This window comes from Vulpes lagopus, chromosome 1, assembly GCF_018345385.1.
Source record: "Vulpes lagopus strain Blue_001 chromosome 1, ASM1834538v1, whole genome shotgun sequence".
Taxonomy (NCBI): domain Eukaryota; kingdom Metazoa; phylum Chordata; class Mammalia; order Carnivora; family Canidae; genus Vulpes; species Vulpes lagopus.
Window position 1 is genome coordinate 113,376,280 of NC_054824.1, and position 15,367 is coordinate 113,391,646.

The 15,367-nt window shown below is 35.5% G+C and overlaps 1 protein-coding gene across 6 annotated transcripts in view; it reads left to right on the forward strand.

Annotated features, from left to right (window-relative positions):
• L3MBTL4 (L3MBTL histone methyl-lysine binding protein 4) overlaps positions 1-15,367 on the forward strand; it is a 459,873-nt gene that overhangs the window by 154,177 nt on the left and 290,329 nt on the right. For all 6 annotated transcript variants that reach the window (XM_041724323.1, XM_041724314.1, XM_041724342.1 and 3 more), the window contains 5 exons: positions 3,273-3,377; positions 4,418-4,553; positions 6,267-6,358; positions 7,797-7,951; positions 9,061-9,137. In XM_041724323.1, coding sequence (XP_041580257.1) covers positions 3,273-3,377; positions 4,418-4,553; positions 6,267-6,358; positions 7,797-7,951; positions 9,061-9,137 — 565 coding nt within the window. The remainder of the gene's footprint in view (positions 1-3,272; positions 3,378-4,417; positions 4,554-6,266; positions 6,359-7,796; positions 7,952-9,060; positions 9,138-15,367) is intronic.

Here is a 15,367-nt window from a genome sequence, read left to right on the forward strand (position 1 = left end):
TCCTTGGAAGCTTCTAAAATGATCTGTAAATGTGCTTATGACATTTTACAAGCCAATTCATAAAGATTTAAAAACAATCTCATGTTCATATAAAGAAAGGTATACACCGAACAGTAGAAGGTTGAGTAAACTATGGTACTTATGCACTGTAGGAGTACAATACAACTGTGAAAAAGATTGTGGACAACTGCTGTAACTTGACATGGAGTGGTTTCGAGGGGATGTTAGAAAATGAAAAATAACATGCAAAATAGCATATATAGTATGCTAACTTTTGTGTGAGAAGGAAGGGAAAAGTAAGACAAAACATAAATGTAACTTTATTTTTACAAAAAGAAGCCCAGGAAGGATAGACCAAAAAACAGCGAGGTTGGTTACCTGTAAGAGGTGGAATGGGCTGGATAGGATGTGGGAGGGAGAGATACTTCTTCAAGAACCTTTTTATATAGCTTAAACTTTTGGAAGCATGTTAACATTCTACATATTAAGAAATAGAAATAAATCATTAAGAACTGAAAGCACATTTAAATCACTGAACTAAACCATAATGAATACCATAACTGTACTAAAGAGAGAAAAAAACATGAATCCAACTAGGAAATGAATACAGGTTTTAACTATATACTCCATTCGTGAATGGCAGAGTGGGGAGGGAAAATTGCAAACAAATCCTAAAATCTTTCTGTAGATTTGTCTGTTGTAGTAGTGTGGATAAAATAGTCCTGAAACTATAATAGATATGCTATAGCATTTAGTATATGGGTAAATGTGTTGACCTGTTTAGAGGAAAAAGACATAAATGGATGGAAAAAGACAGAACAAGCCCTTTGGGGGTGGGTTGGAATTAGACATATCTATATGAACTATATAATTTGTATATATATGAATATTCATATATATATTCATATATTCATATATATGAACTATATGATTTGTAACATATGTAAGTATGCACAAATGTACATATATATGTATAAATGTGTGTGTGTATATGTATGTTTTGTATGTAACTATATAGTGAAGGAATTGGACAACACTATAATTCTGTGATCAAAATTGACATCACTAGTGAGGGAATGCATGGACATTGTGTCACTCTAGATGTGATATCCTGAGAAGGACACATCATCACCCATATAGTATACTGGCAGAGAATACATAACTTGAATTTAATCGTGGGGAAACATCAGACACATCCAGAATGATGAACTTTCTGTTTAAAAAAATGGAGGAGGGGAATGACTATGTTTTTTTTAAAAATGTCAGTGTTCTAAAGGATAACAAAATAGTATGGAAAAGTTTCCAGATTAAGGTAGACTAAGGAGACATATCAACTAAATTTAATATCTGACCTGAATCCCATTCTGGAGGAAGAAAATGTTATAAAGTACTTTGTTGGATATTGGAAACATTGGAATATGAATGGAGGATTAGTTCAAGTATATAAATGTTAAATTTACAGAACCTGATAACTGAACTATTGTTACATAAGAGAATGTTCCAGTTCTCAGGGAAAGTACAATGCCTGCTCTTAAGGGAAAGTCATTTAAGAGTAAAGGGCCCTCAAATGATTCAGAAATAATCGTATGTACATCTATACATATATGTGTATCTCTAAGTCTATATCTGTATACATGCACAGGTAAGTAGGAGAGAGGGAACAAATAGAAATGATAAAACAAATGATGTTTCTACTGTTGTTAACAATAAATGAGTCTAGGCAAAGACTATGCATGTTCTTTGTATTTTTTGTTCTTGCAACTTCTCTTTTAAGTTTGACATATCCAAATGAAAAGATTGTTTTCAAAAGAATAAAAATAAACATTATTAATATGTTAGACAGTAGAAAAGAGTAATAAAGTTAGTGATTAAAAAGGGGATCTTGAACTAATAGAACTAGATTTTAATCATCACTTTCTATTAGCATACTTACAATTTACTTGCAATTGAGAATAAGTTGACTCATAATACTGAATTTGCTCAAAACTGCTAAAAAGTAATAATAATTTAGCAAGGATGTGGAAAATAATGCTAGTTATTAAAGATAATAATATGAATGGGCTGGGCAGCCCCAGTGACCCAGCGGTTTAGCGCTGCCTTCGGCCCAGGGCGTGATCCTGGAGACCCAGGATCGAGTCCCATGTCAGGCTCCCTGTATGCAGCCTGCTTCTCCCTCTGCCTGGGTCTCTGCCTCTCTCTCTCTCTCTCTCTCTGTGAGTCTGTCATGAACAAATGAATAAAAAATCTTTTAAAAAATAATAATATGAACGGGAACACTTAGTCTATTACAAAGTAGATTCTGTTTACAGTAGCAATGAACATTCAAAGGTATACAGAAATATAAGAAAGCATTTTTGAAGCCTGTATGAAAATTTTAGTAACATATGATGTCTATTTGAAAATTTTGAAAATATCTTGGAAAACCAAAAATGATTTGATTAAATGGAAAGGAAACAAGTTCCTGAATTAGAAAACTCAGTATGATAAAGATTGCTCCCCAGATAGAGTCATAAGCAACTATGACAATGTAATACAGGCAAATACACCAATGAACAGAATAGGAAGTCCAGAAATAGACCCACAAATATGTAGAAATGTGATATAATAGAGGTAACTTTGCTGATTATGAAAGTATGGATGATAGAAAAAATTTTGTTGAATACTCTATTTTCCAAATGAAAAAATAGATCCTACCTCATACCATAGAACAAAATTAATTGCAGTTGCATTATAGATTTAAAATGAAGAACAGAAGTTTTAAAAGAACACTAAGATAATGTCCATGTAACTTCAGGGTTGTGAGTGAGTTCATAGGTTAGATGTGCACACTGTACAGGAAATAACTGATATATTTTACTACATTAAAATTTAAAAAATTCTCTGCAACAAAGTCATCATGAACAAAGCAAAGAGCCCACTCACATCCTGGGAATAGGTAATCATCATAATCAACAAAGGATTGGTTCCAGAATACAGGAAGAGCTTGTTAAAATAACAAAGGAAAAATGGGCAAGAGGAATAAATGAGAACTTCGTAGGATATGTAGTTTCTCATATGAACTGTTTCATAAATAATGATAAAATGATAAAAATGATCAAATCGTCTTTGAGGGCCAAATATAGAAAAGCAGCCATCTATCTTCAGTTATATCACTGAGCTTCCAAGCTCAGAATCAAGTAAATTCTTGATTGTATGCGTAGCCACCCCAAGTGTTTTAATATTACATTGTGAAGGTATTTCAGTAACTAATGTTATATTATGAAATTTCATAGGACCAATCCTTTCCAGAGCACGAAAATGGTTTCCAGGTTGGAATGAGATTAGAAGGCATTGACCCCCGACATCCATCTGTATTCTGTGTGCTTTCTGTAGCTGAGGTAAGAGATAGTGTTATTGTCTTGGGCTAAGTGCACAGTGATAGAAGAAAATTTTCTAGCGAATAATGAATTTGAGTGCTTTCTGTTATAAACAAGTTCCAGTACATTATGGATTTATTTTAGTCAGTGATGGGTGAAATATGTTTCTTAGTGAATTTTTTTCCTTCTCTGAAGATTAATCTTTTAATAAATAAGTCCCTCATCATTAGCAGTTACCCTTGATTCAACTGGTAAATAGTTTTCATCTGAAGTTGATAATAATCAGTGAATCCACAGTGTTGCTTTTGTCTGTTAAAAGAGACATGATTCAAGTTTTAGTTGAACTAATGAGAAATGTATATGAAAAATATTCATGCACATGTGTTATCTATTTATATAAATATAGGAACTTTAAATTATATAGAATGAGGAGACATTGATGAAAGTAAATGGCTTATAAAATGTAATATTTACTAAACATTTTATATTATTAAAATGATGAAAGACCTCTATATTTTAATCAGATCTCATAATAAATACCATTCACTTAACTTACTGATTGATTATAGCTATTAAACTTGTATAGCATGTCTTAGGGATGTATTCCACACTGTTTTATTGTTTCCTTTATTGAGTATGCTGGATCCATATATTAGAATTGAAGTGAAGTCATGCCCATTTTGGTTTTGCTCTGTACTACAACTTACACTGTCATGGGACAGCAGGAGTTTCCAACAGCAGTATTTGACAGGTATTGATTGAACAAATAAACCCTTCAACAGATGGAGACGTATATTGACCTCAGATTTCTAGACTGAGTAAAAGAATAGTTTTCTTTACAGAAAACATTCTGAATACTTAAAACATAGTATCTGTCAGCATTTTGTTTTATTCAGATGTCATCTCTAAATCTGTTTTTTTTTTTGATACAAGCACATTTGGATGGAAGGGTTGGTTCATATATGTTTATGGCACTCAGACTATATGAATATTCTCTTAATTTTGTGTATGCTTCAAATGCATGACATTTAATGAAGGATTGCAAAAATTCCATTTTACAGGTGTGTGGTTACCGCCTCAGACTTCACTTTGATGGTTATTTAAGCTGCTATGATTTTTGGACCAATGCTGGTTCCCCTGACATTCATCCAGTAGGGTGGTGTGAGAAGACCAAACATGAATTGCATATCCCTAAGGGTAAGCCAGGATGGAAAGAGAGTTGGTTTTATTTTAACAACACTTGATGAAATACTAACAAGAGATCTTGGTATTAATTAATTTTCAAAATGAAAGTGTAATCCACAAAAAGCAGTAAGACTATAGGGATACTATTTTTAAAGATAAGTGATTGTCTTTAAAAGAAAAGCATCAATGACTGCTTAGGCCAAATATGCTGATAAGGTATGTATGGCAGAAATAAAATCGTAAGACAACATAAAGTTTATTAAATCTTATAAGGAATGAAGAAAGCTATTTTATTTACATCATGGTTTAAATGAGCTATTTCACTTAGTCACTGATGCTGTACAGTGAGGAAACTTGATTCGTTTGTTTCAAACAAATCATCGAAAATAGGAAACTGTGAAACAGAGGAGGATTTCACTCTCTGCTTCCTTTTGATGGGAATCAAAAATCCCATCTTTGTCTCTTGTTGTGTGCTAGTGGAACCTGGGACTGGTAGATGTCCCTGAAGCCTTTTTTATTTGCTATGTGCTGGTGAAGTGAGAGTTTGATCAGTTGAGATGCCCATGGGTCCATTTGCTTGCACAGCAGACTTCTGTACTGCCTCCTGCATGGATGTTTGAGTATCTCATGACTGTGGTGCTTCTGGAGTCAGTCCATAATCATTTTATTCACCAAGTCAGAGTGTCGTTCGGGGGTCTGTTTCTGAGATCAGTGGCAGATTCCTTAAGATTGCCAGATTTCATGAAAGCTGCTCACAGCTCATTCATGTAGTAGGTATTTATGGCACCCTTGCTGTGTACAGGCACCAGGGATAGAGCTGTGAATAGATACACCATTTCTGTCTTCATGGGGTTTTCATTCCAGAGGGGAGAGGAATAATAGACAAAGGTAAGCCATGGTGTCAAGCAGTGACAGGGCTGGGGGACAGAGAGCATGCTGAGGAAGGGCACGAGAACGTGACGTCCTGCAGATAGGCAGATGGAGTGAGGGAAGTCAGCAAGAGTCCTGGCTCACAGGACTGTCAGAGAGAAAAGCAAGAGTAAATGTCCTGGGGCTGGAGCCTCTGGCCATGCTGAGGAATCTCAAGGAGATGAACGAGGCTAGGGCAGAGGAGCAAGGGGAAAAGATCAGAGATGAAGTTAGAGATGTAGCCTTGGCCTTGGAGGCTGTGCAAGGACTCTGACTTTTCAGCACCATGTGAGCCACTTCAGGGCACATGGAGCGGAGGACCAGTAAAATATGGGAAACTCACAAAGATAAGCAGTAGATAGCTGGAGGTCTTAGGATTGTGAAGGTATTTCTGTAATTTTCCCAAGTGCCTTGGTACCCTGGATTGTTGCATCATCAGGACCTCTGATGTTCTCAGTGACATGGCTTCTTCAGGAGTGATGATGAACTCATGAACTTTTGTCTCTTCCCTTTGACCATTTTAGAAAGCCTTACTAAGAGATGAGATGCCCGTCAGGCCACCAGGGAGCCAATTCCATATCTCAATGAATTTGAAATATTTGTAGATGATGATATACATGATGGGAAATCATGTCAACAGTTTTGAATTTCATAGGTTAAAAAAACATTGAAACTATTTAGGGATTTTTGTTTAAATCGTTTGTGGTCTGCTAAAGGACATTGAATTTATGATAGAAGACTGAAGAAGGCTAATACATTTAATATGCACATGGTTACATCATGTGGGTATTTTGAGTAATCTATACATTTTTTTAGGTTACAGAAAAGATAAATTTGTTTGGATGGATTACTTGAAGGCCTGCAAGTTACAGAATGCTCCCAAGAAATTATTCAGAAACAGAAGTTCTGTAAGTATTTTCTTCCTCAGTATAAATCAGATTTCTGCTTGAGCTTAAATTTCTTAAAATTCACTATATATTCTGTTGTATTTTTTCAGAATTGTTAGTTTCTTATGACCTTTTCTCACTCATTTTATCACTATCCTATAGCTGTATCTCCGCCCCCTTTAAATGTACAATTAAATACTTTAATTAGATGCAGAGAGTTGAAGTCTTTATATTTAAATCCTGCTAAAATTTAAAATGTCTTTTGGAAATGTTTTTTCCTTTTTGTTTCCAGTGAGTTACTTGTTTGAACTTAGCTGTGGTGTTTTGAGACCAGTAGATACCACACATAGACTTTGAATAAACCCAGCCTGGTTGGAATTTCGTGTAATCTGAATGGGGGTGACATTTCATACAGATTCAAAGGGTTTATGAGCATGTGGGTAGACCACCCTTGTTATGCTGTCTCTGTCCCCAGCAATCTGCCAGCTCTTCAGGAATGAATGAGAATAAAGTGCAGCCCTGCCTCCTCTGGCCCCCTCTCGCTCTGGGCCCCAGGGAAGGGGGCAGGGAAGCCTACTGTCTCCCTGCCACCTGCTGGCTGTGTGTCCCTTTGTAGGACTGACTCTGATCTTGAAATCAATGTTATACAACTGCTCTGTGTGTTTCATAGAATTGTATCAAAGGAGGAGAGTAATAGAAATGGGAAGTTGCTTTAAAAAAATGAAATGTGCTAAAAGAAAACAAAAAGCAGTGTTCAGTATAGATAGTAAAGAGGTAGAAAAAAATTGTTTTCTAATCCCCAGATACTGTATGTATACTTTCTAACTCCCAGGACTGGCTAACTACACCATACCAAAATGGAGCTTTGTTATTGTAATGTTCCTTTAAATCATAGTCCATACTGTTGTTTACTGTGAAAAAAATATGTAGAGATACTAAAAAAGGCATTTGAATTTTTTTCAGGTGTAAGTTTATTTACGGATTAGTGCATGTGTTGAGAAGGCCACTGTTTTCAGATCTCATCAAAGTAAATGATAATTTCAGCGTTAAAGAGCATATCTTTACTACTTTTCCAAATACTGATATTTGGAAACTGTTCACGTCTATGGGGAGTAGAGAATATTATTTAATAGTCTCATATTCAGTAAAACATCATATTTTAAAATTAATACAATTTCTTCTAAAAACTGAAAAGGGAAAATGATGATGAGGAAGAGGGAAACAAAACTGATGCAACAAAAGAGAAAAGTACAATGTAAAAGCTGTTTCCTGGGTTTTTGTTATGAATATTAACTTCTTAACAGTCTGTTGGAATATTTTTACTAGTATTTGCATTCTGGAGGGTATATGTTGATACCCTGTACATTGTTCTGATGCTAAACATAGAAGTTTTGACAGTGGCTCAGTCCTATTTGGTGTCTGTTTCTTTTTGTGCCTCTTCCCTCTGGTGCTGTGTTAGAATGGGCCAATGCCTAAAGAATTTCAGGTTGGAATGAAGCTGGAGGCCGTCGACAGGAAGAACCCTTCCTTGGTGTGTGTGGCAACCATAGCAGATATTGTTGAAGATCGCTTACTAGTGCATTTTGACAATTGGGATGATAGTTACGATTACTGGTGAGACACTGATGTGCGTTTTATTTTCGTGTATTCATGTTTGGTGTTAAGAATTTATTTTCCTTCCAGTATTGTCACTGTTCTTGCTGTTCTTAGAATAATGAACATAAGGAATTTAGTGGCCAACTTTTCATTACCTTCTCTTCCACATGAATTGCTGAATTAGAGTGCCCGAGAAACTTCTCCACTCTATGAGAGGTTACCTAATGAGGCCTCATAATATCACCAGTTCAGGGCATTTCACTATGTTGTGTCTAGTTGGTAAGGGAAGCATTTCTATGAAAAGGAAGTTAAGAACTTGCAGTGTTTTTTGTCCTGAAAAATGTTGAACTCAGCCTGTCATATTTTTGAAAGGGAAGATTCACAGGGAGAATGGAGTGAATTATTTGAAAGCCAGTGGGGAGCAGAGAAAATGTATGCCACGATGTCATTAAACTAACATTGCATGAGTTCCAAATGTTTTCTGGGTAAAAAAACTGAAATATGGAAGAAGGAATGGCAAAAATAATTTTTGTAGCATTTCTTCACCGTATATCCTGAATAACCACCAAGTCTCTGCCTAAGGCTGTGGTTCTTCACAGGCATGAGGGGGGGCCCTGTTTTCTTCTTTGAACTAAGAAGCAGAGCATTGCTTAATTGTTCTGTGTGTCTTTGATAGAATGGTCTGGGTTCCTTGAAAAGGAGAAGGAAGAAATTGGAGGCATTTGGAATCTGGTCTCTCATATTACACTTTGGACTGGACTATTAATTTCTCCCTTGCTGCTAGCAACAAGTGGCGGGGGGGAGATGCTTATTAAAATGTGCACTCTTTGGGGCTGTCACTGGCAGTTTAGGTCCTAGTCAACACTTTTTATTAATTTATTTTTTATTTTAATTTTTTTTAAGTCAACATTTTAAAAAATTCTTTTAAATTTCAAGAAAGTTATGTAAAAGAGAAGTTTGGTCACTTAGCTTACAAAATACAGTACTAAAAACTACTTCTAATTCTATATAGCCATGAAATATTTTATCTATATAGTTATGTCTTAGTATCAAGAATGGTCATTAGTCTTGGATTCTTTCTCTGGCATTAGGTTGTGTAGGATCTGAAATAGAATTGTGTTTTGCAGGTGTGATGTAAATAGCCCTTATGTCCAGCCAGTTGGTTGGTGTCAGGAGAATGGAAGAACTCTGATTGCACCCCAAGGTGAGTGGGTTATCTTTGAAGGCATCTCTGTGTGAATGGCAATGGCTGTTCTTACTTTGGTTTATGCAAACCACATTTTAATACAAAGTGTATGATAAAAATACTGTGGATGATTCTTTTGATCACCCAGTAACCCACAAACCTTAAATCTGCTCATCTTTCCCACAATGAAAATGGACTAGGTTTATAAAGACATATTAGGCAACCATTTAAAAGCAAAAAGGTTGATGAAAATTTTTATCCAGTGAATTGCATACCATTGCTGCAGATCGGTATTTAAAACTAGCTATTTCCTCGTACATAAATATCACTTACGTTAATTTATTAATTGAATCATAAGATTAATAAATATTCTTAACTTTGAAGTTAAATGAAGAAATGTAGAAATCTAAGGAGTAAGAATTAACCGTAAGTCTTCAGACTTCCCAGACCTCTTCACCAAACCAACTTGATAAACACCAGAGTAAGGACTCTTTCTAGTTATATATATTTTTCTCATTAAAGAAATATTAAGTATTTAGAGATTTTCTGTGTCAAATTTATGTTTTCTAATTTCAAAATTAATTAGATATAGGGACTGTGTAAGCTTAGCATTTTTAAAATAAATATTCTAGGAGAAACCAATTTCTTTCAATAAAAAAATGTACAGTAAAAAATGTAGACTATGGGGACACCTGCATGGCACAGTCGGTTAGGGGTCTGACCCCTGGTTTGGGTGTGGGTCATGTTCTCAGGGTGCTGGGATCAAGCCCTGCATGGGGCTTCTCACCCAGTGAGAGTCTACTTGAGATTCTCTCTCCGTCTCTATCTGCCCCTCCCCGTCATACTCTCTGTATAAAATAAATAAATAAATATTTTTTAAAAATAGAGTATGTGACATGCTATTATAGAATGGAGTAGATGCTTCATGTTTTGATTTGAATGATTCTGGAATTTTGCTGTATTATATTTTTTTTTCCTAATACAGAAAAGTGATTAGGACTTGTCATCAAATTTGTGAGTTCAGTGAAAAGAATTAAAAAATTCAGAACAATCAACAAACCAAACTTAAAAAAAACCCACAACCTATTTAAACTATCCAATTAGTCTAGGAAAGTTTTATAAAATATATAGCATCTTCTCAAATTTGATTTTGACATGTAGACAGATTCAGAGTTATTTGTCCTGTTTTTCTATAAAACTAGCTAAAGCTAACTTTAGCATTATGTTCTTCAAGATGAGGTTAAATGTTCGTCACATCTCAGAATATGTGGTTTGAGTTGGTGTGCCTGAAAGTACAGCACACTCTGTTTCCCATTTTTCTGTAGTAGGGCAACTTCTCTGCAGCTCATTCTCACTAGACTTCATGGATAGAATCAGTGGTTACATTCATCACCTTGTCTCTTGGTGTTGTGTCCACCTGGAAACAGATTCTGCAGTGCTTTAAGAAATGTGTGTCCAGAATCTTTCCATCATTACCATGAACAGAGGAGGGAGGAAGCAAAGCTCCCATGCCCCAGATAAGGCCAAGGCTTTAATACCCTACTTAATGGGAATAGGGGACTATTGTAGCTCATCAAGTCAATAAAGGACCAAGGGAACTCATTCCAGGTTTATCCTTTTCCCCATTGCATACTTAAACATTGTCACCATGCTGAGATTTGATTAAGAGTTGTAGTCAAAGACTAATTTAGTGATAGAAAGTCTTTACTTCAGGGTCACGTTTTCTTCCCTAAGATGTAGGTTTAAAATTCTGAGGAAATTTTGTCCTGATTATAATGTCTGAATTAGAATCTTCCAGTTCAGCTACCTCTTAAAGCTCATCTACTTGTTAGTATTCCTTTTATACATTACAGAGTGTTTTTATACATTAAAATCCTGCCCTCCTGGAAGCCCAAATTCATACAACACTTGTTTCTCTGCAGGAAATTCTTTACTGACTTTTTTTTCTATCAAGATATAATTCACTTATTATAAATTTCACTTTTTACATATATTTCAGTGGTTTTTAGTATATTTACAAGGTGGTACAATCATCACCTCTATCTATTGGCAGAGATTTTGATCACCCTCAAAAGACTAGCCTCCTCTACTCAGTCACTTTTCATTCTCTAGGCAACCACTCTATTTTATATCTCTATGGATTTGACTGTTTTGGACATACATAGAATCATACCATATGTGGCTGTTGTGTCTTGGCTTCTTTCATTATTAGTATAATGTTTTCAGGGTTCATGTTGTGGCATGTCTCAGTACATCACTCCTTTTGTTTACAAATATTATTCAGTGTATGTATATGCCACATTTTGCTTATGCATTCATTAGCTGATGGGCTTTTTTTTTCACTTTTGACTATTATGAATAAAGCTGCTTTCTTGTACAAGCTTTTGAGTGATATGTTTTCATTTCTTTTGGATATAATTCTAGAAGTGGAAATGTTAGGTTAGACTGTATTTGAGGAATTGAAAAACTTTTCCAAAGGAGCCGAACAAGGTACATTCCCGCTGGCAATGAATGAGAATTCCAGTTTCTCTATGGTCTCACCAGCATGTGATTATTGTCTTGATTACAACCATCCTGGTGGGTGTGAAGTTAGACCACATTGTGTTTTTGATTTGCATTTCTCTAATGACTAATGATGTTGAACATCCTTTCCTGTGGTTATTGACCATTTGTGTATCTTCTTTCAAGAAATATATGTTCATATCTTTTGCCCATTTTTGAGTTGGGTTATTTGTCCTTCAATTGAGTTGTCTTTGGATATTAGATACTGTTGTCTTTTTTACTTTCTTGTTGGCTTCTTTTAAAGCAAATTTAAAATTCTTTTTAAATTTTTAAATTTTGATGAAGTCTGAATTATGTGTTTCTCTTTTGTTGTTGTGCTTTGATATGTAAGGAAAGCACTGCCTAGTCTATGGTCACAAAGACTTCTCATAAAAGATTCTTCTTTACCCGTTGATTGATCTCAGCAGAATTATTAAAAAAAAACAGTTGACTATACATAGATGAATTTATTTCTGGATTCTCCATTCTATTCCATTTCTTTATATGTCTGCCCTTATGCCAGTACCACACTATCTTGATTACTGTAGCTTCATAGTAAATATTGTGAAATTGTGAGTTCTTTAACTCTATTTTATGTTCTTTTTCAAGATTGTTTTGGTTATTCTGAGGCACTTGCAAATATGTCCCTATGAATTCTAGATTCAGCTTGCCAATTTCAGTCCAAAAAAATCCAGTGGGGATTTTGATAGGGATTGATCTGTAGATCAGTTTGAGGAGTAGCCACCTCAAAAATATTAAAATTTTTAGCCCGTGAACATGGGACATCTTTCTACTTACATAAGTCTTTAATTTTCTTTCAATTTTTTTCATCTACAAGTCTTGCACTTTATTAAATTTGTTCAGAAGTATTCTGTTCTTTTTTAATTGAAGTGAAACTTACATGACCTACAATTAACCATTTTAAAGTGTATGAATTAGTGGTAGTGTATTCAGAATGTTGTGCAATCACCAGCTCTCTATAATTGCCAAACTTTTACATCACTCAGTAAAAATATTTTGTACTTATTAAGTAGACACTCTCCACTCCCTGCCTCCCATCCCCTGGTAACTTCACTCTGCTTTCTGTGTATTTTCCTATTCTTGATATATTATACATGTTATATATAAAAAATCCTGTAATATTTGACCTTCAGTATCTGACTTCTTTCATTTAGTGTAATGTTTTCAAGGTTCATTCATGTTATAGCATGTATCAGTAGTTCCTCCCTTTTTATGATTGAATACTTTTCCATTGTATTTACATATGCTATGATTTTTTTGGTCATTCATCTGTTGATGGACATTTGTATGGACCTTTGTACTTTTGGCTATTATAACTAATACTTTTGTGAACACTCGTATTCAGTTTTCTGTATGGACCTGTGTCTTCACTTCTCTTACACCCAGGAGTAGAATTGCTGGGTCATATTATAATTCTATGTTTAGCATTTTGAGGAATTGACAACTGTTTTCTGAAGTACCTGTGTCATTTTGTATTCCCATAGCAGTATATGACAATCATTATTTCTCAACAACCTTGCCACCTCATTATTTTCTATTTTCTTGATTAAAACCACCCTACTGGGTGTGAAGTAATAACTTATTGTGGTTTTGATTTATATTTCTCTTATGACCAATGATGTTGATCATTTGTTCACATGGCTTTGGCCATTTTCATATCTTTTAAGAAAATATGAAATTCTTTGCCTATTTAAAGAAATTGTGTTGTCTTTATTTATAAATTATTTAAATATTGTGTCCATTTACTATATTATTATTATTATTATTATTATTATTATTATTATTATTAGTGTGAGTTTTTTTGAGATTTATTCATTTATTTGGAGGAGGTGAGAGCACATGCACAAGATGGAGGGGCAGAGGGAGAAGGAGAGAGAGTTTCAAGCAGATTCCTTATTGAGTATGGAGCTGGACATGGGGCTCCATCCCAAGACCCTGAGATCATGACCAGAGCTGAGACCAAGAGTCAGATATCTAACCAACTGTGCCACCTAGGCATCCATGTGAGGACTTTTTTTTTTTTTTAAAGATTTTATTTATTTATTCATGAGACACACACACAGAGAGAGAGAGAGAAAGGCAGAGACACAGGCAGAGGGAGAAGCAGGCCCCACACAGGGAGCCCGATGTGGGACTTGATCCTAGGACTCCAGGATCACACCCTGGGCCAAAGGCAGGCATTTAACCGCTGAGCCACCCAGGGATCCCCATGTGAGGGTTTTTTAATGTATTCTTCTGACTATGAAAACCTATCATATAAGCAATTTGCAAATGTTTTCTCCTGTAGATTGTATTTTCACATTCTTGTTAATGTTTCTTGCTGTGAAATAGTTTTTAATTTTGGTAGTCCAACTTATCTATTTTTTCATTTGTTGCTAGTGGTTTGGTATTAAATTTAAGAGTCCATTGCCAAATTTGAGGTCATGAGGGTTTACCCCTATGTTTTTCTTATGAATTTTACAGTTTTAGCTATATAGTTTTATATTTGACTTGTTGATCCATATTGATTGAATTTTTGTATATGAAGTGAGATGGTGGTTCAACTTTACTCTTTTGCATTTGGTTATCTAGTTTAACCAGTACCATTTGTTAAAGAAGCTATTTCCCCATCATATGGTCTTGACACCATTGTTGAAAAGCAGTTGGCCATAGATGTTTGGATTTATTTCTGGACTCTTCATTTTATTCCATTGGTTTGTATATCTACCCTATGTCAACATCATCCTGGATTTTTTTTACTTTATTTAAAAAAAATAAGTGGGATCCCTGGGTGGCGCAGCGGTTTGGCACCTGCCTTTGGCCCAGGGCGCGATCCTGGAGACCCAGGATCGAATCCCACATCGGGCTCCCGGTGCATGGAGCCTGCTTCTCCCTCTGCCTATGTCTCTGCCTCTCTCTCTCTCTCTCTGTGTGTGACTATCATAAATAAGTAAAAATTAAAAAAAAATAAGTTCACAGAAAAGTTGAGAGGAAGGTGCAGAGATATCCTTTGTACCCTCTGCCTTTACACATGCACAGCCAACCTCCAGTATCAACATTGCTCATCACAGTGGTACATTGTTAGGTTTGATGAACTTATATTGACACATCATTATCACCCTAAAGTAGATAGTTTACTCAGGGTTCACTTTTGGTGTTGTGCATTCTGTGGGTTTGAACCAATGCATAATGGTGTGTAGCTATCATTTTGGTCGCACACAGAATATTTTCACTGCCCTAAAAATCCTATATATTCTGCTTAGTCATCTGTCTCACCGCCCAAACCTTTGGTAACCACTGATCTTTTTACTGCCTTCATAGTTTGGCCTTTTCCAGACCATCATATAGTTGGAACCATATGATAGGTAGCCTTTTCAGGCTGTTTTTTTTTTTAATTTAGGAATATGCATTTGAGGTTCCTCCATGTCTTATCGTGGCTTGATAGCTCACTTCTTTTTAGTCCTGAATAATATTCCATTGTCTGGTTGTATCTTAGATTACTTATCCGTTCATCTACTGAAGCCCATCTTGGTTGTTCCAAAGTCTGGACAGCTGGGGCACCTGGGTGGCTCAGTGGTTGAGTGTCTGCCTTTGGCTCATGATCCCAGGTTCTCAGGATTAAGTCCTGCATCATCGGACTCCTCACAGGGAGCCTGCTTCTTCCTCTGCCTCTCTCTCTGTGTCTCTCATGAATAAATAAATACAAT